Source organism: Trichosurus vulpecula, chromosome 2, assembly GCF_011100635.1.
Source record: "Trichosurus vulpecula isolate mTriVul1 chromosome 2, mTriVul1.pri, whole genome shotgun sequence".
Taxonomy (NCBI): Eukaryota; Metazoa; Chordata; class Mammalia; order Diprotodontia; family Phalangeridae; genus Trichosurus; species Trichosurus vulpecula.
Window position 1 is genome coordinate 68,336,717 of NC_050574.1, and position 26,061 is coordinate 68,362,777.

At 43.5% G+C, this 26,061-nt stretch overlaps 1 protein-coding gene and 1 pseudogene across 1 annotated transcript; one reads left to right on the forward strand and one right to left on the reverse strand.

Moving 5' to 3' along the window:
• Nucleotides 1–11,271: 11,271 nt before the first annotated feature.
• GUCA2B (guanylate cyclase activator 2B) lies at nt 11,272–14,058 on the reverse strand. The gene is made up of 3 exons (XM_036746834.1): nt 13,901–14,058; nt 12,299–12,485; nt 11,272–11,460 (listed from the first exon to the last, which is right to left on the reverse strand). Exons 1-3 carry the CDS (start codon nt 13,979–13,981, stop codon nt 11,399–11,401), a joined length of 330 nt encoding a protein of 109 aa, XP_036602729.1. The 5' UTR covers nt 13,982–14,058; the 3' UTR covers nt 11,272–11,398.
• Nucleotides 14,059–19,579: 5,521 nt separating this feature from the next.
• Nucleotides 19,580–20,954, forward strand: LOC118836466 (annotated as a pseudogene).
• The last annotated feature ends 5,107 nt before the right edge of the window (nt 20,955–26,061 follow it).

The following is a 26,061-nucleotide window of genomic DNA, read 5'->3' on the forward strand; positions in this document are numbered from 1 at the left end:
AACCCTACAAAATAATGACCTCATTTTGTTTGAGGAAGAGTCGCAATCAATATAGAAACTATAGGGGAACTCAACTTAGCAAGGAATGTGTGATTAGTGCAATGTATGTATTAAGCAAAAAAAAATGGTACAATGGATGTACTAAGAAAATGACTCATATTGTAATGAAAATAGAATCTTTATTAATATTCCTAAATTTATAAGGCATGCAATTATTACTATAAAGAGAATTATGATGCATTACCTCTCCTAAACCCAATGGGGCACACATACCAGGATGCAAGGTTACAGAAATTTCCTAGCTACTAGCTGGAGAGAGAGAGAGAGAGATAGACAGGAAGAGAGAGACAGAGACAGAGATAGTCAGAGAGACAGATACAGGGACAAAGAGACAGAAAGAGATGTAGATAATCAGAGAGACAGATAGGGAGACAGAGACAAGTAAGAGACAGAAAGAGAAATTGTAGAGACACAGAGAGAGACAGAAATAGAGACAGAGACAGTAAGTGACAGATACAGAGACAGAGACTGTAGAGACACAGAGACAGAGAAATAGAGAGACAGAGACAGAGAGATAGAGAGATAGAGGGGAAGGACACAAGGAGGCCAGGGCCAAATCTCCAATCTTCTGCTCAATACTAGGGAAATGAGGGGAATGAGAAGACTAACAAATCTCTCCTCCATCTGAGGGAAAGAGAAGTATCAGAGAGCCGAGGGGCTGCTCCCTCCTGGACAGAGAGAAAGAAAGGTGGAAGCAGTGTTAGGAAATTGTCCTCCTGTCCCATGTCTCAAGGGAAGAAAACCAAACACCAGAGCAAAGACAATCCTCTAATACTCTATTCAGCTCTACTGTGCCTCTGGCCCAGGGGTTCTTAACCCTTTTCTGTGGTATAGCCCTTTGGGCACTCTGGGAAAGTCTTGGTATCTCTTCTTGGAATTACTAATACATAAAACACAGAGGATTACAAAGATAACCAATTATATTGGCATAAAAGATATACATACATATATACATATTGAAATTCACACCCCCTTCCCCCAGGTTAAAATACCAAATCCTCAGCCTAAGGGCGTTTTAAGACTCCCACCTACCTGGCCTGTCTCATTTCCTATCACTCCCCTACTGGCACCATCCTTCCCATACTGGGAGCTAGCCTTCCATTCCTCAAGACACTTCACAGAATCTCAGATTCCTTCAAAGCAAGAGCTCAGGTGCTACATCCTCCAGGAGGCCCTTTCTGATCTCTCCTATTATATTAGAACTTTCTTTCCCTTTTGAAATTACTTTGTGTTACTTGTCATAGAATCTCTCCTACTTTATTAGAAATTTCTTTCCCTCATAGACTTTGTGTTGACCTGTGCTGTACACTGGAAAGCTAGGTGGAACAGTGAATAGAGTATCAGGCCTGGCATCAGGTAGACCTGAGTCCAAATCCAGTCTCAGACATTTACTAGCTATGTGACCCTGGGTAAGTCATTTAATCCTGGTTGCCTTAGTTTCCTCATCTGTCAAATGAGCTGGAGAAGGAAATGGCAAACTACTCTAGTATCTTTTCCAAGAAAACCCAAAATGGAGTCACGAAAATTCAGACGTGGCTGAAAACGACTAAACAACACATTGTTGGAGCTTGCTCATGGCTTCCATGAACACCGACAGTACTCTTTGGGAGATCCTTAATTTCGTTTCTTCAGAGACCGATATTCCATTAACTGGAAGCCAGTGGCATACTGAACAATAAAACAACAATGAATGAAAATAAAATGCAATTAAAACAATTCCAACTTGACCTATTTAAATATCTTATTGACACCTGAAAATGGGAAATGGATAGAGAAAAGGACTTTGACACCAATTATAGCAATTTTACATAGAAGTTGAAGTGATGCAAATCAGTCATGAGAGCAGGGAGACCAAGTAGGGAGGAAGCCTCCTCCATTAGCAAGCACTGGATCTCCTTGCCAAGCAGGGCTAGGTGGCAGCCAAAGGCGACATAGATAGAGGATGTAAACACAACTGTACAATTTTACAGAGAAGGAAGATTATGAGCTCCATTGCTCTATAAAACAGCAAGAATCAATAGAGGAAAAAGTCAGTTTAAACAAAGTTTGGTAAGAGACCCATTTAAATAAAGTCATCTCAACGGCATTTAAATATGGAACTGAAAGGAAGATGAGAATGGGGGAAAACTTTTTCTTTTTTCTTTTTTTTTTGGATGGGTACTGGGATTTCATCAATTTGGGGAATGTCTTTCCATGATGAACTTCTGCTCCTCTAGTGCTGATCAGCACCTGCTTTACATCCTATAGCTGGGAGAGTTTCCTGGATCACTGAGAAGGTCACACAGCCAGGGACTTGAACTTGGGGCACCCTAACTCTGAGGCCACTATGACATGTTGCCTTTTTGCTGGGATAATATAGGTAGTAAAAAGATAGAGGAGCAGCTGGAATGTGCAATGGATAGAGCACTGGCTGTGAAGTCAGGAAGACCTGAATTCAAATCCAGCCTCAGACGTTTACCAGCTGTGTGATCCTGGGCAAGTCACTCAACCCTGATTGCATCCTCCCCACCAAAAAAAAAAAAGACAGAGAGCAACTTGGGATCATTGAAAGCATCTTGTCCTTAGTCTTTTACAAATGAATTTATCCTATAAAATGAGAGTTATTCTTGGCTAAAGATGCCTCTTTTCTTGGCAAGGAGAACAAGTGTTTGTTGCCTGAGGAGGTTTTCTGGACTCTTTTAAACTTGAGGAAACAAACAATTATTATTAGAGGTTCTTTTATTTATAAAATTTCATTTTGGGCATCTTTGTTGTGGTGAATGCTTCACACTGGCTAATGTTCTGTGGCAATAATCAAGCAAAATCATTGTGGTCAATATTTACCTTTGTTCTATTTCCCATTTTTCAGTCAGAATCTTGTTTGAATAGGTCAGGTTGATGCTGTTGTTACCACCTTCAGTGTCTTCTTGGCTTTATCCTTTTTCATTCATTCATTTTTTAAACCTTTATAATTTTTTTCAAATGCTATCTATAATTGAACAATTAAAAATGAAAAATAAAAACCTCATGACCAATATGTAGAGTTCAGCAAAATGAATCCACATATGAGGCACATCCAAAAGATATGTGTCTTGTTCTGTCTCTTTGACCTCATCACCATTCTGGCAGATACTTTTCATCTTCAGTTCTCTGGGCTTCTGGTTTATCATTGTATTGTTCAGAGTCCTTAAGCTGTTTTCCTACATAATTCAATTTTATCCTTTTTCCCCCTACTTTGCCATTGATTTTGCCTTTTGAGCTAAATAGTGATGGTCTGATTGTACATGAACTGCTGGTCCTGATATGATGACCACATTAGAAATAGGCCATTTCTTGCATGTAAATAGAGTCAATTCTGCTTTTTTTTTCTTTGCAATATCATTTGGCGATCATTTTTAGTACCTTTCACCACTCTTCTCTGGGAAAGTATTCGTGCTCTCTAGGCGTGAGGCCTCTGAGTAGTCTCTAACCTCGGGCCTCTTTTGTTTCATTTCGCTGTGACATATCTTGTGGCTACTTCATCCAAGTCAACAAATGTCATCATTGGTTCGGTTGGTGGATCTTGTCAAGTTGTTTGCGGAACTTCTCCTCCATTCTCTGTAATAGATGTTGTTACATATGCTTTGCAGCATCATGGAATGTCAGAGCCAGAAGGAACCACAAGAACCATCTGGCCTCACCCACACCTGATCAGAAATCCCCTCTGTCTTCACGCCCGCAAAAAACGTCGCCCAGCCTCTGGATGAAGCCTTCTCATGGGGGGAGGACCTCCACCTCTCGAGGCAGCGTGATCTATTTTTACTAATAATAAAAGCTAGCATGTCTGTAGTGCTTCAAAGTTGGCAAAGCTCCATATAAATACTATCTCATTTGATTCTCATAATAACCCAGGGAGGTAGGTGTTATTATTATCTCCATTTTTACAGATGAGGAAACTGAGGCAGAGGTGAAGTGACTTGGCCAAGGTCATACAGCTAGCATGTATTCAAGGCTGGATTTGTTCTCGGGTCTTCTTGATTCCAGGTCCAGCTCTCTGGCCACTGTGTCACCTAGCTGGTATAAGAAGTTTTTTTCTTATATCAAACTGAAAATTGCTTGACAACTTCTACCCATACACAGTGGGACACTTGAAGACAGACATCACATCTTATCTTTGCTTCTTCCCTCTTCTCCCTTCCTTCCCCCCTACCCCTAATCTTTTCTTTGCTGGCAGCTGACTAGCTTAATAAATAGAGTGCTGGTCTTGTGGTTGGGAAGTTGTTGTTCAGTCACGGTTGTATCCAACCCTTTGTGACCCTGTTTGGGGTTTTCTTGGCAAAGAAACTGGAGCAGTTTGCCATTTCCTTCTCCAGCTCATTTTACAGATGAGGAAACTGAGGCAAATAGGGTGAAGGGACTTGCCCAGGGGTCATACAACTAGTAAATGTCTGGATTTGAACTCAGGTCTTCCTGACTCTAGGCCTAGAGCTCTATCCATGGCAGCAATTAGCTGTCTAAAAAAGGGAAAGGATCTGGCTGTCTCCCTCTTGCTGTTCAGTCATTTTCAGTTGTGTCTGACTCTTCATGACCCCATTTGGGGTTTTCTTGGTAAAGATGCTGGAGTGGTTTGCCATTTCCTTCTCCAGCTCATTTTACAGATGAGGAAACTGAGGCAAACATGATTAGGTGACTTCCTCAGGGTCACACAACATAGGCCTGTTGCTCTATCCACTGTGCCACCTAGCTGCCCCTGCTATCAGGAAGACTTGAGTTCAAATCTAGCCTCAGGCACTTCCTTAGCTGGGTGACCTCAGGCAAGTCAACCTCTTTCAGCCTCAGTGTCCTCAGCTCAAAAAAAAAATTTAAGAAAATAATAACCTCTACCTTGCAGAGTTACTATGAGGACCAAAGGAGATACTATACATAAAATGCTTTATAAACCTTAAAGTACCGACTTGTTCTCGTGTTAGCTAATAACGATAGTGATAAAGGGCAGCACTTTCTTCACTTGACCCTCATAAGGCATGACTTTGAGGCCTTTACCACCCTGGTCACCCTTCTCTGGGTCCTCTCCAGCTTATCATTGCCCTTAGTAGAATTGGGGCCCAGGACTGAGTGTAACATTTCTGCTGGGCCCTGACTGGAGCAGAGTACGGAGAGACTCTTTATCTCCCAGCTCACCTAAGCCAGTCCAAGATTACACTAGCTCTCTTGGCTGCCAGATTGCATGGCTGACTCATGCTGAGCTTGTACTCCACTGTAACCCCAAGATTCTTTTCAGATATGCTGCTATCGAGCCACGTCTCTCCCCTCTTGCCATCTCAGGGCCAGCCAATCATAGGGAGGTTTTACTGAATCGCAGAATTCCCCATAGTCATCTAGTCCAACACATACTGAAGAGAGGGACCCTTTATGGGAATGCTACTTCATTTGTATGAAATGTGTCATGCTTCTGAGGAAAGCAGTTACTGATTTCAGTCTGCCCTAAAGCTAAAAGGCATCAAATCCAATCCCTTCATTTTCCTATCAGAAAACTAAGGCCCTGAGAGATTAAGTGGCTTATGTCATGCAGGTAGTGTCAAAGGCAGAATTTGAATCCAGGACTTCTGACTCCAAAGCCAATATTCTTTTTGCTATATCACATGTTGTCCCATCTTTCCATTGCACCTTGTTCTGACCTCTGGAGCCAAACAGAACAAGTCTAATTCCCTCCTCTACTTATAGCCCTTCAAGTATTTGAAGACAGCTACCATGTTTCCTCACACACCCAGTCTTTTCTGCTATAAGTTAAACATGCCTGCTTCCTTCAAACCATCCTCCGATGAGATGGACCCTTGGTCCTGCACCTTCTTGGTTCCCCTCCCTTGGACTGCTCTCCAGTTTATCAATATCCTTCTTAAACTGCCTGGCTCAGATTTGCAGACAATGTTCAAAATGTGTCTGACTAGGGCAGGATGCATGGGGATCTTCATCTCCTCATTCCTGGAAGCCATGCCTCTCTTAATGAAGGCCATGATTCCATTAGCTCACTTTGTCCAGTGCATTATTACATCACTGCCTCATATGAGATTGTTGCTGTGGTTCAGTCATTTCCAACCATTTGTGACCCCATTTGGGGTTTTCCAGCTTCTCCAGAAGAATAGTATAATAGCTAGCATTCCCATAGCACCTTAAGGTTTGCAAAGTACTTTATAAATATTACCCCATTTAACCCAGTGACCTGAGAGATAGATACTACTATTATTGACATTTTATAAGGGAGAAACTGAGGCACAGATTATATGACTTGCCTAGGTCACACAGCTAGTAAATATCAGAAGCTGGATTTGAATTAAATCTTTCCTATTCCAGGTCTAGCGCTCTATCCACTGCGCCACCTAGTTGTCTCGACTATGAGATACTCTATCAATGGCTTTGCTAGAATGTTAAGCAGACTTTATCCACAGGATTTCCTTTATCTACTAGTTTAGTGATCTGTCAGAAAAAGGAATGTGGTCAGTCTGGTATGACCTGTTCTTGAGGAAGTGAAACTGCCTCTTTGTAATCATTGCTTCCCTTTGTAGATGTTCACCAGCCATCTCTTTAATTGTCCCTTCTGGACTTTTCCCTGGAATCGATGTGAAACTCACTGACTGGCAGACTATGACCTCTGGTCTTTTCCCTTCTTTGAAAACAGTGACACCATTTACCCTTCTCTGATCTTGTGCTCTTCACGCCCACGTTCTCTCAAAGATCGTTGACGGTAGTTTAGTAAACACATCTGCTGGTTTATTCAGCCCATCTGGGTCCGATGACTTGAATCTCTCAAGACAATCTTGGCACTCTCTTCCTGACTCATCGCTCATCTTGGATATTAACTCCCTATTAGTCATTTTCCATTTTTAAAAATTATGAACCTGACAAATCCGAACATGTCCAAATACAAAGAAGAATAGAAGAAAGAGAACTGTGCATGTAACCATGAGTCTTCATCATGTACAGTCGATTTTTTTAAAGGCAAGTGTCCAATTTAACACATTAGTACACACACTGCTCTGCTGGTCTCCTCTTTATCGAAGTATTGTCTATCTCTTCTGTGTATTTTTAAATAATTCTTTAATGTTCTTTTCTTCTTCTTTTCTTTTTCTTTTTTGGTGAAGAGAGCAGGGAGGAGGGAAGTGCTATCATTAGGCACCTACTTTCCCCAATCTTTTTTTGGGGGGAGGGCAGGGCAATTGAGGTTAAGTGACTTGCCCAAGGTCACACAGCTAGTACATGTGTCAAGTATCTGAGGTCAAATTTGAACTCAGGTCCTCCTGACTCCAGGTCCAGTGCTCTACTCACTGCGCCACCTAGCTGCCCCAACTTTCCCCAATCTTGCCACACAAAATCATAGAATGTGAAAATATGCTACTTGGTATGTGGCTAAACTTAGGACTTATGTGCCTAAGCAACAAAGAATGTGAAGAACAACAAAACACAATGGGAAGATTTGTATGAACTAATACAGCCTGACATAAGTACAACCAGAAACACAAAATATACACAATGACAACAACGAAGTACAGGCAACAATATAATTACCTAAAATGTTGTGTAAATATAATGGCTGGGCTTCATCCGAGTGAAGAGTTGAGATAATGGAACCACCTTGCTTCATTGCAGAAGAGGTAAGAAAATACTCCTCTTTTCAGAGGTGGCGAACTATGGGTATGGAATACTGTATATGCTGTTAGACTTGGTTGGTATATTGGCTAGTTTTTCTGAACTACTTTTCTCTTCTTCTTTTAAAAAATCACAAGTAGAAGAAGAGGGTTAAAATACCCAACCCCACTTGGTCCTGATAGAGTTGTCAGTCAAGAACACATCTAGGCTGTTCATTAGGTATGAACAAGGCTAGGGCTCTCAGGAGGTCTGTTTGGATTGGCCAAAGGTCTTGGTCACGTCCTCTTGGGACTGTGTAAACTAGTTGGAATGAGTTGGGGGTACAGGAGGAGAATATTCCAGCCAAATCCCTGAGAAGGAACCACTTTAGGGGCAGGGAGGTAGAGGAGAGAGTAGCTCAGCTTTGGCTTTCCCACAAGGTCAGAGGAGGACCTTGGGAGCTTTAAGGAGTCTAGAGAATGTGGGGCTTTCCATCTTCCCTTAGGCATCCTAACAGCAATCACATTTGCCAAGCCAGGAGTTAGGGCGGATTCTTGGAATAGCTGATAGCAATATCTTCATTGGGAGCCAAGGATAGGCTGAACACAGATCCAAAGCTCTGCAAAGAACCAAGCAGAAAAAGGGCTCTGTGCTTGAGTGGAAGATGTTGAGGACTCTCACAAAAAACGTCAAGAGCTCTGAGTGACCCTTTATCATATGTGGTCACTAAGTGTAAGCTCACTTTCCTTGGACTCTGCATGTATGTATGGAAAAGTGTATCACAGACTGTTGAGGAACGTTTTGTATCACATTTTCTTACAATATCATCTTAGTAAATGCATCTTTCTAAAAGCTAATTAAATCTGGCTGACTAATTGATATTAACCGGTAGTCATGAGGGCAAGTACATTAGTGGGGGCTTGTGGGCGACACAATTACAAAAACACAACACTTCAGTGCTCACTCTTGATCCCTGAGGGGATTTGGTAGCCATACTCTGGTGCCCAATTGGTCAGTGCAAGTGGGAGTTAGCATATTTGCGCCAGAGCATAAGCTAGGAGAGGAATGAGTTGCTGGGTAGGGGAGAGGGAGGAATATTTTTGGAAACGAAGGTGACAAGAAAGATACATAAAAATATTTAAAAGGGAGACAAGAGAAGGCTTAGAGCAGACATGATGGCAACTGTATTTAAGGATTTGAAGCTGTCTTATGGAAGAGGGATTCCGTGCTTTATTTTTCCCTAGAAGGAAGAGCTAAGAGCAATAGCAGACGTTTCAAAGCGGTAGATTTAGACTTTGTGTTATGATAACTATCTCAAAGTGAAATCGACTGTCCCAGAAGGTAGTGAGGCAATCATCACTATAGGTCTTTAAGAGAAGACTGGTTGACCACTTGTTGGGAATGTTGCAAAGATGATTCCTGCCCAGGTGCAGGTTGAGTTAGATGCCATGTGAGGACCCTTCTGGCTCCAAGATTCTATAGTGAGTCTGAGAAGGGCAGCGGTGCTGTTAGTAGAAATTAGGAAGTTAGGAGGAGGGGCGGGTTTTAGGGGAAAGGTCAGCTGCAGTTGAGAAACACTGAGTCCAATGGGGATGATTACAGCACTCACCTGACTGGGTTGTTATTAGGATCGAATGAGATAACGTATGGAAAGTGCTTTACAAACCTTAAAGTGCCATGTAAATGCCACCTTGTGTTATTATTATGGGCGGCTAAGTGGCACAGCGGCTAGAGCCTGGAGTCAGGAGAACCACTCAAATCTGGCCTTAGACACTTACTAGCTGTGTGACCCTGGGCAAGTCACTTAACCCCGCTTGCCTCAGTTTCCTTATTTGTAAAATGAGGTAGGTTGGGAAATGGCAAACTACTCCAGTATCTTGGCCAAGAAAACCCCATGGACAAAGTCCATGGGGGTCATGTAGAGCTGGACACAACTGAACCACAGCAGTTATACTTATTCCCCTTTTCCAGCAACCTGCCTGCTCCTAGTCTTGTGTCAGCCTTTACTAGGGACCCTGTGCCTAGTGAAGGGTAGCCTTTATGCAGGAGCATATCCGCGCCCCCCAGATGATATGATGTGAGAGTCCCTCTCCTCAAGGAAATTTTGGATGAAGGCATTGAATGCCAATGTTAAAATTAAGGCCATGGGAGGAGGTGCTGGGAGAAAGGAAGGAGAAGTGTGGCACTCAGGACTAGCCACCCAAAGTGGAGTTATGGGATAGTGCAGAGGTATTGTACTGGTAGGGGTGGGGGATCCAGGCTGTCAGGGGTAAGGGTGGGGGAATGAAAAGTGAGATGGGGGCATTGTTGAGGACCACCTTCACTTATTTTGCAAACTTGCCTGCCACATACAGGGGCAGGTGGAAATTATACAGCCCCACGGGTGGATAGTTTTTAGGTACTTGTTGAGCAAATGAAGGAAGAAATACATATATATGAATGAATGAAACGTCCTCTCCTCCAGCCCATAAATTATTCTTCCCATCATCAGCTAGCTCTTCCAGGCCCCCCCCGAGAGCCGTGCTTAGGAGTTTCAGAAAGGCAGATTTTGGCTTAGTATAAAGGGAAAACTTCTTAGCCATTAGCAAAGTCATTAGTCATTAGTGTAATGGGCAGTCCATTATGGCTTCTTGGACTAATTGGAAGAGAACAGGAAATGCTCCCTCTGTTCTAACCCCTCTAATCCTAATCGACTAGTGAAGGTTTAGTGCTTCCTTCATCAAACCAAGAGATGCTCTTGGGCCTTCGGCTTCCACAGAGCTCCATGGTCTCCCTGCTCCCTAATCCCCCAGCAATGGAAAAGACTTCCTCTTTTCTCAGCGTATTTATAAATTCTTTATTCACTGGCTAGTGTGGCCCCAGAAGGTTGGCACACAACAGGAAGTCTGCCTCAGATTGGACGGGAAGAACTCATCAAGGGCAGGAGTTGTGACTGCTTAAATGTCTTTGTTCAAGGTCCAGCTCCGAATGACATAAGGCTGCTGCTTCTGGCCATGGTGATGGTGGTGATGGAGATGAAGGCCCTTCTATCACCATAAGGATATTCCTTCCTCCGGGCTATGGTGGTATGGGAATGGGGGGAGAGGGGGACTGTGCTGGCCCACATGGAGCCTGGGCTTGAACCTTGCCACCCGTGTCTCTCTCCAGGCGTTGCCTCCAGAGTGGAATGAGGACTCCTGGTGGTTGTTGGGGGTTGGATGGCAGTTTAGCACCCCTCCACAGCTTGGCTCAGCTAGCACTACTCCCAGGCCAGACAGCCATTGTTAGGGCCCTCAGGCATCACTTCTGGAGAGAGGCCTCTCCCTCATCAGATATAACAGAGATGGAAGGAATCCAAGGCTCTTCCCTTTCCCCTTGAAGTGGGCCCAGGGGCTGGCTCAGCATCAGGGAGGTTTCCATCTCTATACTTTTGCACCTTTATGTGTGTGGGGGTGGGGGTGTTATGCCCTGCTCCCCTCCAGTTTCTCCATCTTGCCCCAGCTCACCCCACTATTTTTACTCCCATCTCCACGGACCCCACTGTTTGTGTTCCCTTCTCCATGGAAATCAAATTGTGTTCTTTCCCTTTAAGTACTCTAACCCTAACTCGGGGCTGTTCGATTTGAGTAATTACTCGGAACAGTTGTGCGCTTGAATAAATCCACATCCAAATTTATATCCAGGTCTCGCTCGCTTTTTTTCGGCACAACAGGGACAGGGAGGGAGGTCAAGATGGGGATAAGGCAGAACTGGGGCGGGTTGGGTCCTCGATGCTGTCTCAGTAGCAGCCCGTGCATGCCACATTTACACAGAGTTCACAGTCGTCTTGGGCGATGCTTCCTGGAGAGGGAACACAAAGTTGAAGGTCAAGGGCACCGAAGTCTGGCTGGACCTGGGCAGGGAAAGCTGGCTGACATAGGCTTTTGCTAAAAGGAGCAAAGAGATTGGGATGAAATGAAGCCTAGAAGGGTGATGAGAAGGGTTGAAATGAAGGTGAGAGTAACAGATTGAGCCAAAAGGAGTCTTGAAAACTATTATTTTACGGATGAGGGAGCTAAGATTTTATAAGTTAAGTGACTTGCTTAAGGTCACATTGCTAGTAAGGTGCAGGTATGAGATTTGAACTCAGGTCTTCCTTAATTCCAAGCCCAACATTCTATACACCACACAATGCTCCCTCAAGGCAGGAGAAGGAGTAAGCTGAAGATGATGAGGAGCTCTGAGTTGGGGGTGTGTGGAGGAGGGAGATAAGGAGGAGTGAGCTATGGAGAGGTGAGGTGAGGTCCTGGAAGATGAGGAGAGACGGAGAAGAGTGAGGAAGCATGAAGAGGTGAGAGGACAGGAGGGGGATAACAGTGAGTTTGGGGTGGTAAGAGGAGACAATTAAAGAGGAAATGTGGGGAGAGCTAAGCAGGGAGTTGAGGACAACAGAAGAGTAGGGGTGGAGAGGCACAGGATACTAAGAGATCATACGGATGGGGAAACTGAGGCAAGAGAAGTGCTATGACTTGCCCAAGGCCACACAGGTAGGAGACAGTATTTGAACAGTCCTTTATCATTATGCAGAGGGGTAAATAATGAGATGAGTAGAAATAAATGGGGTGAAGGGGGCTCATTTGCCAGGCTCAGCCGCCCAGGGGAAGCATTTTGGTGTACGTGGGGTGGGGAGGGCACATACTCAGGGCTTTGAAGGTGTCGGCAGCATTGGGAGTCTTACAGACAGGTTGGAGATCCGAGGGCAATTGTGGGTTGCTGCACAGAGAGAGGGGATCTTCCATTCTCATTTGGGGACTAGGATCGCCAGGCTGCTCCAACAGTTCATCCAGCTTCTTCACAGACTCCAGCTTCACCTGGAGGCCCTCATACTGAGGACAGAGAAAGGAAGGGTCAGATCCCCTCCAGTTTCCAGACCTCTGCCCAATGGGGTGCTCTGGGGGCAGGATTGGGAAGCAGGGAATGGAAGCCTGGGCACTATAGATGTTCCTAGCCAAGGGACACATTCTCAGCATGCTCTTAGAAGGAAGAACCAGGACACCTGGAACCCTGGGAAGTTCAGGGCAGTTCAGGACGAGATCAGGCCAGCAGATTCAGGGATGGGGAGAGCCTGTCCTCTTTCCCCAGGAAGGATGGGGTGGTGTGCTGGTTAGGGCACTGAGCTTGGATTCAGGAAGAGCTTGGTTCAAACTCCACATAGTAGCCATGTAACCCTGGGAAAGTCATGTAACAACCCTTGGACTCAGCTTCCTCGTACACCAAATGAGAGGGATTAGATTCAGCCTCTTACTTGCCTTTCAGCCCTAAATCTAAAATCCTATGGCTCATGTCCCGCCCCCCTCCCCCAGGGATCTTTTAGGGGGTTAGAGGATTCTTACTCTTGAATGAGGGATCTAGCCCCCCACACTCAGCATCTAGGGAGGGACAGACCTTCCTGGGAAATACTCCCTCCCTTCCAATACCATTGCCTCCAAACCCATCCTTCCTCCCCTCTTCCCCATGGGCACCTGACCTGGAAAATAATGAGGACGTCAAGGTTTGCCAAACCTTGTTATAACCTATGATTATTGCTCCAACTTTATAGATGAGGAAACAGACTGAGACAACGTGACTCTTAGGGTCACAGAGTCTGAGGGAGGATTTGAACACAGGACCTCCTGACTCCAAGTCAGGCACCACTGTGCCACCTAACTGCCTCAGAAGAATCAGGGAGGAGGCCCAAGATGAATGTGTGAGGACATTGGGGTGGGGGAATCTATCGGCATGAGTCTCCTAAGCAGCAAAGCCTTGGAGTCACCGGACCTCGGAGGAAGGACATTTAGTGTGGCCAGATCCGGGTTGTGTTGGCCCCTCCCCTCCGGCTCCTCCCCTCCTTGTTTATCAGAAAAAGAAGAGCCCAAGCCTGTCCTGCGAATGGACTTAGGGCAGAAGGCCAAGTGTGCTGGAGCTCCCCACACCACCAGGCGGGTCAGCTCACACACTGGGACGGACTGTGCTGGAGCACAGGTGAGCTCTGGCCTTCCCCAGGGTACAGGTACAAGGGGAGTCTGACCACTCTTGTGTCTCCAAGGTTCTCTTCTTACCTCTTTCCATCCTCTACGCCACTGTCCAGGATCCTTCCTTTCCATGGAAAACTCCCTTCCCCTCTTCTCTCCTCCCTGCTCGGAACCCTGCTCTCTTCTCTCAGTAGGGATGATACATGATGGTTATCCACCTCCCCCCCCCCCGCTCCCCAAAGAGCCTGAGGATGGGAGCAGGGCTGGAGCCAGGCACCAAAATCTCTCACCTTGATGAGGACTGACTGGGTGTTCTGTGCCAGCATCAAGACCATGGCAGCAACAGCCACGGGGAGTGCCAGGAGCTTCATGGTCCTTTCCTCTGGTCTTCCTCCTTTCTCTCAGCTCCCCGGCTTCCACCCTGACCTCTCTCCAGTGCCTTTTAAGTCTTGGTGATGGCTTCTTGGTCACTTATTAACCCTCCTGTCAGAGAGGGAACTAAGTGTCCTTGTGGGGGGCGGTGCCAGGGGGTGGGAGGCAGGGTTCATCCAGGCTGGCTCTGGGCCAGACACAGACCTGGGTTCCCAAGGGGGAGCAGGATGAAGACAAGGGTTAGTTTCAGTGCCTTCACTTTCTACCTTGCTTCCTGTAATACTGCCCCCCACCAACCTTAATGTGAATTGTCCCCACTGGGTCTATAGATGCCTTGTCTTGGCATTTCTCACCTAAATGATTATAGGGATCTATTTTATAAACCAAATGTAGTCACTTTCAGATTTCTCCCAAACTTGTTCTTTCTTTTTATATTAATCTCATTAAATTTTTTAAATTAAAATTTATTATTTATTTTTAGCATTCTTTTCTTTTTAAATTTTAAGTTCCAAATTCTCTCTCTCTCTCCCTCTCCCCCTCTCCCATCCCCTCCCTGACCCAGGCAAGCAATATACACATGTGAAGTCATACATAACATATTTCCATATTAGCCATATTGCAAAAAAAAAAGAGTTAGAAAATTATACTTCAATTTGCACTTGGAGTTCATCAGTTCTCTCTCTGGAGGTGGATAGCCCAAACTTGTTCTTTACAAACTCATTTTGATTTCTAGCATCCAGTATAGTATCCAATTCTACTTGGCCTTGATTCTATAGTTAGCCATTTTTAATGATTTAATAACCCCCATGCTTGCCCCCTTGACCTTCTAGAATTATCACCATCCTAATACTCTAGCTTGGGTTATCCCCACCACCTACCTTCTCTGCTCCTATTCCTAGATGGCCAAATATTGCTAGAGAAGATAACAAAACCTTGTTGATTATGGTAGTTGAATTCAACTAGACCATTTCTATGACATGGCTATCCTTTCATTTATCTCTTATGGACCCTCATGCCCAATAGGGTATATTCTGAAACTTCTCTTTTTTCTTGTCTCCAGACCCATGTATCCCTTTTACTTCCAGCAAATTATTTCAAGATTGAGGCCATCTATCCTGAGCTCTTTAAAACCCATTTCCTCACTCCCTTAAATCTCTTAATGTCTTCAGTCATTCTTTTTAGTTTTAAAGCAATGTGGCAGCCAGGTAATCCCTCCAATTTTGGCTCTTGAATCTGTCCCTTTCTTTCTCAGCTAGACCATGTTGCCTGAAAAGGAAATGAGGTTAATCTGTGCTAATTTTTTCTTGATGAACCCATACTGGCTTGTAGTGATTGCTCATCATTATTCTTTTAATGATGCAGTCTAGAATTTGGCCTTAACTTAATAGAACTAAGCTGCTTCTCCTTTTTTGAAAATTGGCACAAGATTTGCCTATTCCCAGAGTTGATTGGGAGATGTGTGCTAGATGGCCCAGGTAAGTGAATTTAGAACTGGGCAAATGACCAGACCCAAAGAGTAGTCACTTATGTCCACTGGGAGGAAGGTCTTAGGTGAAGGGATCCTTGGTTCTGTGTTGGCTATACGGTCTAGTAGGCGGACTGGTAATGGAACTGAATCAGGAAGACCTCTTCATTTTTATAAGCTGTGGTGCAATTGGAAAGTGACTCCACTCCTCTAAACCTTGGTTTTCTCATCTGTAAAATGGGGACAATACCACAGTGCCTACCTCCTAGGCTTACTGTGAGGATCAAAGGAGAGAATTAATGGAAAACATTCACAACCTTGTAAATCCTATATAAACATTGATTTTTAAAAAAATAATCAGTGACTAGGATAAAGACAGAGAAGGCATATTTATCAGATTCATTGATGACTCAGATATTTACATGGATCTGTGATCCATGTAATCACTGTGGATGTTCCTTCCATTGATAAGACTGGCTATATAGGCATGCCCACCCATCCTGTGGGCCATCAGCACACCACATAGGTTGGCCACTGGTAATCCCTTGTTCTCCTCATGGAACTGTCCTGTTTCTTGTTAACCTTGGCTACTTCCCTGATGATATCCTTTCCTCCAATTCTTCCTCATAGTTCCTTATTTGTTATAAGCTTCAGCTTGTTCCCACCCACCATGCACCTTCCTATGTTCCATGACTCATAGTCATACTACAACATTGGTAGTTGTTTATTGGTTGGTCATTTCAGTCATGTCCAACTCTGTGTGACCCCATTTGGATTTTCTTGGCAGAGATACCAGAGGAGTTTCCCATTTCCTTCTCTAGCTCATTTTTATAGATGAAGAATTGAGGTAAACTGAGTTAAGTGACTTGTTCAGAGTCACATAGATTTTAACTCAGGAAGAAAAGTCTTCCTGGCACCAGGCCTAGAGCTCTATTCACTGTGCCACCCAACTGCCCCTATTGATATTAAAAAAGAAAGACTGGTTCCCTCCTTCGGGTGATTGGCAGCAGCTGCTCCCTTCCCAGCTCAACTTGCTTGACTCTTGGACTTGGAAGCCAGGCCAAGAGGCATGAGAAGTTCTCCAGAATGGAATTCTGATACCACAAACCTTGATTGTTCTGACAGGGAAGACAAAGAGAGCTGTTTGAAAAGACTGATGTGGATGCAAATGGAATTTTGAGGCTGCTTGTAGGCAAGGAGAGCCCAGACCTTTGGGCTGGTGTTCCTTGCATAAGCTCTTATGCTGTAGCTGTGGAGATGATTATGTTGGAAGGAAGGATCATGGGATCATAAACTATCAAGTTCAGCCTCTTCATCATACAGATGTAGAAAATTAGGCACAGAGTTTCAGTGAATCACCTAGGGTGAGGGGTTGAATAACTACTAATTGTTGGAAGCAAGACTGGAATCTAGGTCTTCCTGACTCTCAATCTGGTGACCTATCCACTAAGTCATACTTCTTCACCCACCAAAGCACCATGACCAGGCCCTTCCTGATCTTCTAGGGTCACATGACATTCAGTTGTGACCAGCGCTCTCTATAGTCTCTTTTAATAAATCTCCCTGTTTGTCCTTTCCATGAAAGGCTATCCCAACATTTCCTGCTATTTCATTGGCCTTTCAGGGTTCTTCCCAGTGGGGTATACTTTACCTTATTTTCTCTTAGTCTTATAGTCTCTTTCCCTGGAATGGTCATGTCCTTCAAAAACTTCTTACTCTCCCACCCAAGAACTCTCCATGAGACATGTTTGTGGATAGGGGTGCTAGGCAACTCTTCATCTAGGACTAGTGGTATGATGTTGGTAGGATGCAAGTTGCCCTGGTATTGCCTGTAACACTGGACCAAAACTTTGGCATCCAAACATGGCCCCAAGTAGGAACAGTATGGCCATCCCTTAAAGGCATTTGGCTCCAGAGTGGGAACTTCATACCCCAAGGGTCCACAGCAGGATGCTAAGCCGTAAGCAACTAGAGAGTGGTAATATGGATAGCATTCTACCTTCTCCACAAAGGCCAATTGGGCATCTTGTTTCCAGCATATCCCAACCCTCCCTTCAGCCATTATTGTCCTCACACCATTCCCTGCCACTGCAGCCACTAGCCTTTTATGGCTGTATGAGCTTCTAATCCCTCCCTTTTTTCTTCTGGACACAGAGACCCCACTAAGCTAACTGCTAACTGGGCATTCTCACCAGCAGCTGTGCAGGCAACATTCTCCCTAAACTACCCAGATCTTGTCTCTCCCAGATCCCCTCTGGTGGTGGCACATGTCTCTTGTCAGGCTCCGTATTCCTAGCCCTCTCTCCCTTTTTTGTTTGCAGTGGGAGAGTGAGTCGAGCATAATGAGTAGGCATAGATGGGTTTCTATTTTCACTGCAGAACTCATTATGCTTCCTTTCCTGCCAAATCCTCCCCCTTCCTGATCTTCCATATTTTTGGTCAAGAGTGCCACTATCCTTCATTCCTCAGGTGTCATTCCCCATTCCTTACTTCCCCTCACCCCACATATCTTCTCTCCAATTACCAGCCATCACCCTTATTCAGATGCCCATCACTTCTCACATGAACTGTGGCAGCAGGCTCCTAATGAGTCTCTCTGCCTCAAGTCTCTCCCCGTGACCCATCCTTCACTCAGCTGCCAAATGGACTTCTATCTATATTATTGGTCATTACAGTGTAAATTACTTACTTAATACTTAACCTCTCACAGCCTCAGTTCCCTTATCTGTAAAATAATCATAGTACCTACCTCACCAGTTATTGTGAAGGTCAAATACCATTTCATCTCATGCTTTAAAATTTTCTCTTTTGTCTATATACATTCAATAATTTATAAATCAGTTAAAATATGCATACATGTGCATTTAAAAGAGTATTCAAAAAAATTAATGGGGTTCACAATTAAAAAAGTTTAGAGACCACTGCTCTAGGAGAATGACTCTCCAGCCCACTTCTCTTGGTCTAGTTGTATCTTGCTCTTCATTTCCATTCTTCTATTGACCCAAAGATCATGAACCCTGCCTGGCTAGATGACCAAAGAAACCCTACCTGAAATGTGGGCCACAGGTTACCTGGTATGCCTCACTAATGTCCCAATGTGCTATTAATGTGCTAATATGCTTCCTTTCAAAAGACTGAATGTCTAAATCATCACAGACCTAAGCTGTGTTTTTACTATGGAGTCTGCCATTGAACATTGGCCTCCAACTGAATGAGTTCCATCCACTACCAACAGATTGCGTGGTCCCCAATTGTATAGTCCTTGACCCTGCTACACACCTAGAGTGCTTATCTATTGTGAAGCAAAATAAGCCTTCAGAGGCGCTTGCTTGATCTTAGAAGGAAATTCTCTGCTGAATAGTTCCTCTCCTGTTAGCTGAGAGAAATCATCCTCTCCAAAGGGATTCCAGCTTGACATATCAGCCCTTTGCCTCTTTCTTTCTTCCAACACAACCATCTTTTTAGCTGTAGCCTAAGGACCGTTTTTAGGAACACCAGCCCCAAAGCCTGGGCTCTCTTTCTCTTTTTAGGGCAGACTCAGAGTGACAGAGAGGCTGATACCCTTGTTAGGACCCTCAGTGGCAGAATGCTTTCCTGTTTTCACAGTTCAGCTCCTCTGCTTCTTTGACTGCTAACACTGTCCCCTGCAGAATTTGAGACAGAGAGATCCTACCTAACTTTTCTCTAAACTCTTTGAAATTCAGTCTCCCAAAGTCTGGGGCTCCTATTAAATAAATTAGATAGACAGATGGATGGATGGACAGACGGATGGATGGATGGATAGATAGATAACATGTACAATGTATAAATGTGTGTATGTACACACATGTGCCCATGTGCATGTACATACATGTAACATACATGTGCATATATATGTCACAAGATCTCAGATCGATCATCAGTCTAAACCTGGAAGAGACTCAGAAGTCATCTAGACCAACCTCTTCCTCCCTCCCACCCATTTTACAATTGAGGAAACTGAGGCCCAAGAACATGAGGTGACTTGTGCCCAAGGTCACACAGGTGGTGTCAGAGGTGAGCTTTGAATCACAGGTCTTCTGACTCCAGACCCAGAGAACCTGGTCACCTGGAATAGAAGTTGGCTTTCTCACTTAAGCTTTTGAAGAATGAAATGAACGTCAAAGGTAAATCAAGACTTCACCGGCTGCTAGGCTCTTGACAGAGAGAGTGAGAGCTCTAACAGATGTCTGGATTGCTACGATCCCAGAATCTCTGAATTAATTGGAAGGCAATTCAGCAATCATTTCGCCCAGCCAATACAGAAGGAGGAATCCTCGCTACAAAATCCTTGGAATTGAGCATCCGACATCTGTAGAAGTGTTGGGACGACAGGCTCCTGAGGAAGCCTGTTTCTTTTTTTGAGTGCTCTGATTAGTAGAGCGTATTTCCTTATATTGAGCCCAAATTTGCTTCTCCACAGATTTTCATCTTTTGCTCATAGTTTTAACTTTTTTTCTGAAACATTACTGCCCAAACCTAAGATCTCCTCTGGACTGTCAGCTCCCTTTGGAAACTGGCTATATACTTGAGTTAAAGATTCTTTTGTAGAATGTCAGACCTGGAAAACACCATAAGGATCATTGAATCCAACCCTTCTATTTTTTTCATTAAAAACAAAAAACAAACAAACATTTTTAGAGCAGCCCAAGATGGCCGACCTTAAGGATTGGTGTTGGATGAGGCAAAGTACGGATAGCTTCCAAGTTCATCAAGGATTTAATGAAGTGTTTAATGATGCTTGATTACTACTTAACAATGACAAACTTCTCAAGGAAGGGGCAGTTCATGCATTTGCCCAGTATAACGTGGATCAGTTCACTCCAGTGAACATAGAAGGATATGCTGATCCGGTCTTAATTACAGAACATGGTTACCTGGGTAGTGGCAGATTTTTAGAGCCAAGAAATAAAGTTTCCTTTGAGTTTGATCACTTGCAGAAAGAAGCGAGTGACCCCCAACCTGAGGACATGGGTGGAGCTCTGAAATCATGGAGAAAATCTGTGACAGTGTGCTAAGGGCCTATGTGAAAGATAAATATTTCGACAGCTTCTGTACAGTTTATGCTAAAATTATAGATGGGCAGAAGATTGTTATTACCTGTATCGAGAGCCACCAATTTTAGCGTAAAAATGTCTGAAGTCATCGTTAGAGATCAGAGTGGAAGTTCACTGTAACACCACCTATGGCTCAGATGGTTGGAGAGCTAAAGATTCAGGTCTATTGCTGTAAAGATGACAGTGTTCAGACGGTTAGTCACAAAGATGTACAGGATTCAATAACTGTTACTGATGGTGTACAAATGGCCAAGGAATTTATTAAAATCATAAAACATGTCAAAAATGAGTATCAGATTAGTGAGAACTATCAGACCATGTTAGACACCACATTCAAGGCCTTGCGCCAGCCGCTTCCAGTCACCTGCACCATAATCGACTGGAACAAGAATAGTCAGCTACCAGATTGGCAAAGAAGTGCAAAATGCTTAAGGCTGGATGTGGAAATTCTCTAAATATAACAAGAAGATGAAGAAGAAGAAGAAGAAGGAGAAGAAGAAGAAGAAGAAGAAGGAGGAGGAGGAGGAGGAGGAGGAGGAGGAGGAAGAGGAGGAGGAGGAGGAGGAAGAAGAGGGAGGAGGAGGAGGAGGAGGGAGGAGGGAGGAGAAGAGAGGAGAGGAGAGGAGAGGTTAGGTTCAAAGTCTTAAAAATAGGTGGTTTATAAACAAGTGTGGTATTTTTCTAGGGCTTTCAAGGTTAATAGGTTTTCTAGCCTCGTCGAATACTATTGAACCAGTAGCATTGTCTTGATGTTTTTTGTGTGTGTGTGCATGTGTGCGTGCGTGCATGTGTGTGTGTGTGTGTGTGTGTAGGGTCCTTGCCATATAACTTCCTTTTGTGACTGTATCTACTTGTAGGATTTTTTTTTAATTCAGTTATTTTTAACATTGAAAAAAGAAAGAGATATGTCCTGGAATTTATGTACTGTTTAGGAAATTTCCTAGACATGAAAGCCCTCTCACAAATAGGCAGGTAATGTTTTCAATACTCTCCCACCCTTACCCTTAATAGCACTTCTGGTACACCCGTGGTTTTTACTAGTCAACCAATAGCTGAAGATCCTATACTTCAAGATAGATCTACAGATATCCTTCCTCTTCTGAATGCTGATTGCCGCTTAATGGCATTCTGGTCTCTATAAATTTTTAAATGTTTGGAATGGGTTTTTTAAGGACCCTTTGATGGAAAAGGGGGGTTTTCTGGAAATTCCATGATGACCAGCTTCTCTGGGTAATATTTGGGATTTTTGTGTTATTTTTTATTTTTATTTTTTTTGAAGGGGGAAGGCAGGGCAATTGGGGTTAAATGACTTGCTCAAGGTCACACAGCTAGTAAGTATATCAAGTGTCTGAGGTCACATTTGAACTCATGTCCTCCTGACTCCAGGGCTAGTGCTCTACTCACTGTGCCACCTAGCTGCACCAGTTTTTTATTTTTTAATCCAAAGACTTGAACCACATTCCCTCCAAGTGAATTTGTTTGCTTTCTCCCTTTTCTGAAAACTCCCTTCCCCCAGTAACATGGTTGTCATAGGCATCTGTATTTTTAGAATATAGTTAAACCGCATTTATATATTTTTATATTCAAGAACTGCTGACACAGTCTGGATGTCGAAGAATAAATATTAAAACTTGAAAAATGCAGATACCTAAGAAATAATAGGCATACTATGACATAATGCTTTGTAGCAGGTTACTAGAGTTTGTATTGTAAAGGTTTCGAACCAGACAAGTGCATAAATCACAGATAAAAACTAAAAAGATTTGCACCAAAGAGAGAATGACTTCCAAGCAGTGTCTTTCTATTGTTACCTGTTTCTTAATGTACTTAAAGGGAGCTATGGTGAGTCACTCTAAATGGTTTGTAAAACTTATTTGACATTTTTCTTCAGTCCTGCCTACCAAGAACTTGAGTGAGCAGCAGCTCTTCCATAAGGGGTTGTTGTTTGTCCTTCGTTTTTGAAGAGGACCGTGACATCAGGAAGATGATGCCGTGACACGAAAGTTAATAGGATTACAGTGAGGCAGGGCTGTGCAAGGTCACCAGCCTCACTTTCTCCTCCAGAGCCATCTGGGTCCAGTGGCCAGATATGGATCAGGACAACTGGAGATGGCCTCGTCCAGGAGTCTGTATGTGTTCCATAGCTCTCAAAACACAGAGATACCCCAGATTTGCTATAGCTACTATCAGAACTATATATTGACTTCATTCTTCATTATTTACACTTAGGTGACCAGGCCTTAACAGGAGGTTATTTTTTTTTAACCAAGTGCTATCTTCCTATCTCCAAATATACATTGAAGAGGAGGATATTTGTGCTTAAAGTGGAATTGTTTTGTTCAGAAACATGGTGAAGCAAAACTGTTTCCAAAGTGTCCCCTTACTTATGTAAACGTTCCCCCCAATAAAGTATATTTGTATTATTTGCCATTCATAATATCCATCCATATTACAAAATCATCTGTACCTACTAGTAGAAATACAATGGTTTTGTTTAAAAAAAAAACAAACCAAACCATTCTTGACTTAATAAACACCAAATGAAATAGGCATTTCTGCATACAATTTAAATAGGAGAGGATTGTATATGAAACCGCTCATCTATTATGCAGACCTTGCTTTTCTCTTCGAGTGTACGTTAGGTTCAACATGTAGCTTTCAGAGCTATCCTGCTTGTTTGTGATTCCTTCCATTCTCTCTTTTTCTTGGGGGGGGGGTGCAGTGGGGGGGGTGATGCAGACTTATTTCCACTTTTCCTCTTCTAAAATCTTTCCAAGTAGTTTTCTTTCTTTACAATGTTGTTGCTGTTGTATAAACTGCTCTCCTGACAACCTCCCAATCTTACAGATGGGGGAACTGTGGCTGGAGAATATAAACTGGTTTTCCAAAGGGCATACTGAACTGGGGGCAGAGTTAGAGCCCAACGTCCCTGTCCTCTAGTCCGTTCATGACTATGCCCCCAAAAGGAATCTCCCATTGGGTTAGGGAGATTAAGGCCTGGGGCGGTGGTGGGGTGGACAGAAACTACCTACTCCCCCAGCTTTGCCCTTGCTTCCTCATTTTGATTCTTGCCAGTTTCAGCAAGATCAACACAGTGTAGACTTCGGTCCCCTGGGTCTGTGTACTGGGAGATGACAGCATCTCTCCAATCATGTGTCTCCCCAGCCACGTGTCCTTCCTTCACCTGGGCTGCAATGTGACTTCCCCAACAGGGAGCCCCAGCATGGCCCCAGTTCATCATGCAAACCTGTCTTCTAATCTCTTTCTGTATCTCTCCTGGGAACTGCCCCACTATCTGTCAAACTAAACTTGTCCTCAGCTGGAGCTGGGCCCTATCATATCTTCTCAGTCCATCATATATCTGACTTTTATTGAGGGAAGTAACTCTGTTATTTACCCATGATGGAACGCTCCCCAGCCCTAACCTTTTTAAAACCTAATCTCTCTGTACACACCTCTAATTTTACATAGGATAATGCTTTTGATGATGTCACTGTTGTGTGACTGGGAGTCAGTGTCAGTGTATGCACCCAGGCTAGACCTTACCAATTCCCCTCTCTCCAGTTTGGGGCTTCCCACCTGTCCTTCCCTGAGGCCACACTAACCTTACCTTCTTGGATATAGTTACCACTGACTTCAGAACCTGGGAATATAACTTCTTAGATGGTGGCTGTGCCTCCACTAGCAAACTGGCTGTTTTCCTGGTAGTTATGTATAGTGTAAGAAAGCCTGGATTCTTTTCAGTCCAGTCATGCTACCTTTAAGTTCTTAGGCAGGCCTCTTCCTCTCTTTGGCCTCAGTTTCTTCCCTTGAAAAATGGCAGGATGTATCTGTGTGTGTGTGGTATGTGAATTTCAGATATGAAGTGACCACAACAGTCACCTAGTCCAAGCTGCAGCTGACAAAGAACTCCCACTGCAACAATCAATCATACAAGCATTTTTCCCCATTTTTTCAGCCTGATGACCAAGAGAGGTCACCCCCTCGGTCATTTTTATATATTGTTGTAGCTTTTTTAAAGACCTAAATTTATTTATTTTTACATGCTCTTATAATCTATCCCACCTCTATTAAAAATCACCATTAAAAGAAATGTTCTGAAAAACAAGATTCTCATCATAAACTTGCATGATCCAGGAAAAACAAATTCTGAAATTGGCCATGCCCCCAAATTTATGTCTTTCTTTGCTTTCCAAGTTCATCACCTCTCTGGTAAGAAGCGACTGGTCTGTTTCATTCTCAGTCTTCTAATCTTAAAGTCTATCATTACACTGACCAGAGTTCTCAAGTCTTTCAAAGTTGTTTTTCTCTATAATATTGTGGCAATTGTATGAATTGTTCTCCTGCCTCTGCTTACTTTGATCTGCATCAGTTCATAGAATTCTTGTCAGCTTCTCCTAAGCCTGTCCATTTCATGGTTTCTTATGGCACTAATATTTCATTAGATTCTCATACCATAATTTGTTTAACCATTCCCTAATTATAGGACAGCCTCTTAGTTTCCAATTTTGGGCTACTATGAAAAGAGCATTTCTATGAATATTTTTGTGCATATGGGTTCTTTTCTTCTTTCTTTGATCTCTTTGGGATATGGGCCTAGTGGTGACATAGAAATGCATTTATAGGTCAAAGGGCACGCACAGTTTAGTTTTTTTTGGGGGGGAGGGGGAGTCAGAGTTCCAAATTGTTTTCCAGAATGACAAGACAAATTCATGTCTCTACAGCATATTAGTGTTCCTTCAACAAGCGTCTATTAAGCACTTACTAAATACCAAGCACTGTGCTAGGTACTGGAGACACAAATACCAATGCCCAATTCAATTTTTGCTCGAAGACCTCTAGTAAAGGGAAGTCTGTTCACTACCTCCCCATTCTGAGGTTTAAACCTTTCCAGATGTACCAGGAAAGAGGGAGTACCAGTATTCCCTCCAGTATTCTGACCAGCCCTATTTTTGCTATATTTTCTCAGCCAACATCCCCTTGAAGGTTAACTGATGTTAATGGGTTAAATGATACTGGGGCATGAATCACTGGCAGTTAACATTTGGGAAAACACATTGGTATGGGGGCTCAAGCCAAAGGCATAGAAAGATACCCTAATCCCACAGGGGTACCCTAAGAACTCTGAAGGGGAGAAGTAGCTAGCCTCACCTCTAGGAACCTTATTCATTAGTGAAATTAAAGGTTAAGACAAGGATCCTTATTACTTTAAGTACCTGCATGTTTCAAAGTTTACATTAAAAAAAAAAACAATTAATTGGTGAATCAGCTTTTAAATGAGCACCTCTTAGGCAAAAGACACTGTACAAGCAACCAGCTGATGAATGAAAATTCATTTAAGTATTTATTAAATAATTAGAAACTGTGCTAAGCACTAGGTATATAAGTACAAAAAGCATGATTATCCTTGCCCTGAAGGAGCTTAGAGTCTAATAGAGGAACACAAGAAATATTGGGGAGTGGTGCCCAGGGAAGAGTGTTTTGATCTAGGGAATTACAAGGATAGTGAATGAAGCCTTTGGGCAATTCTTTCTGGCAA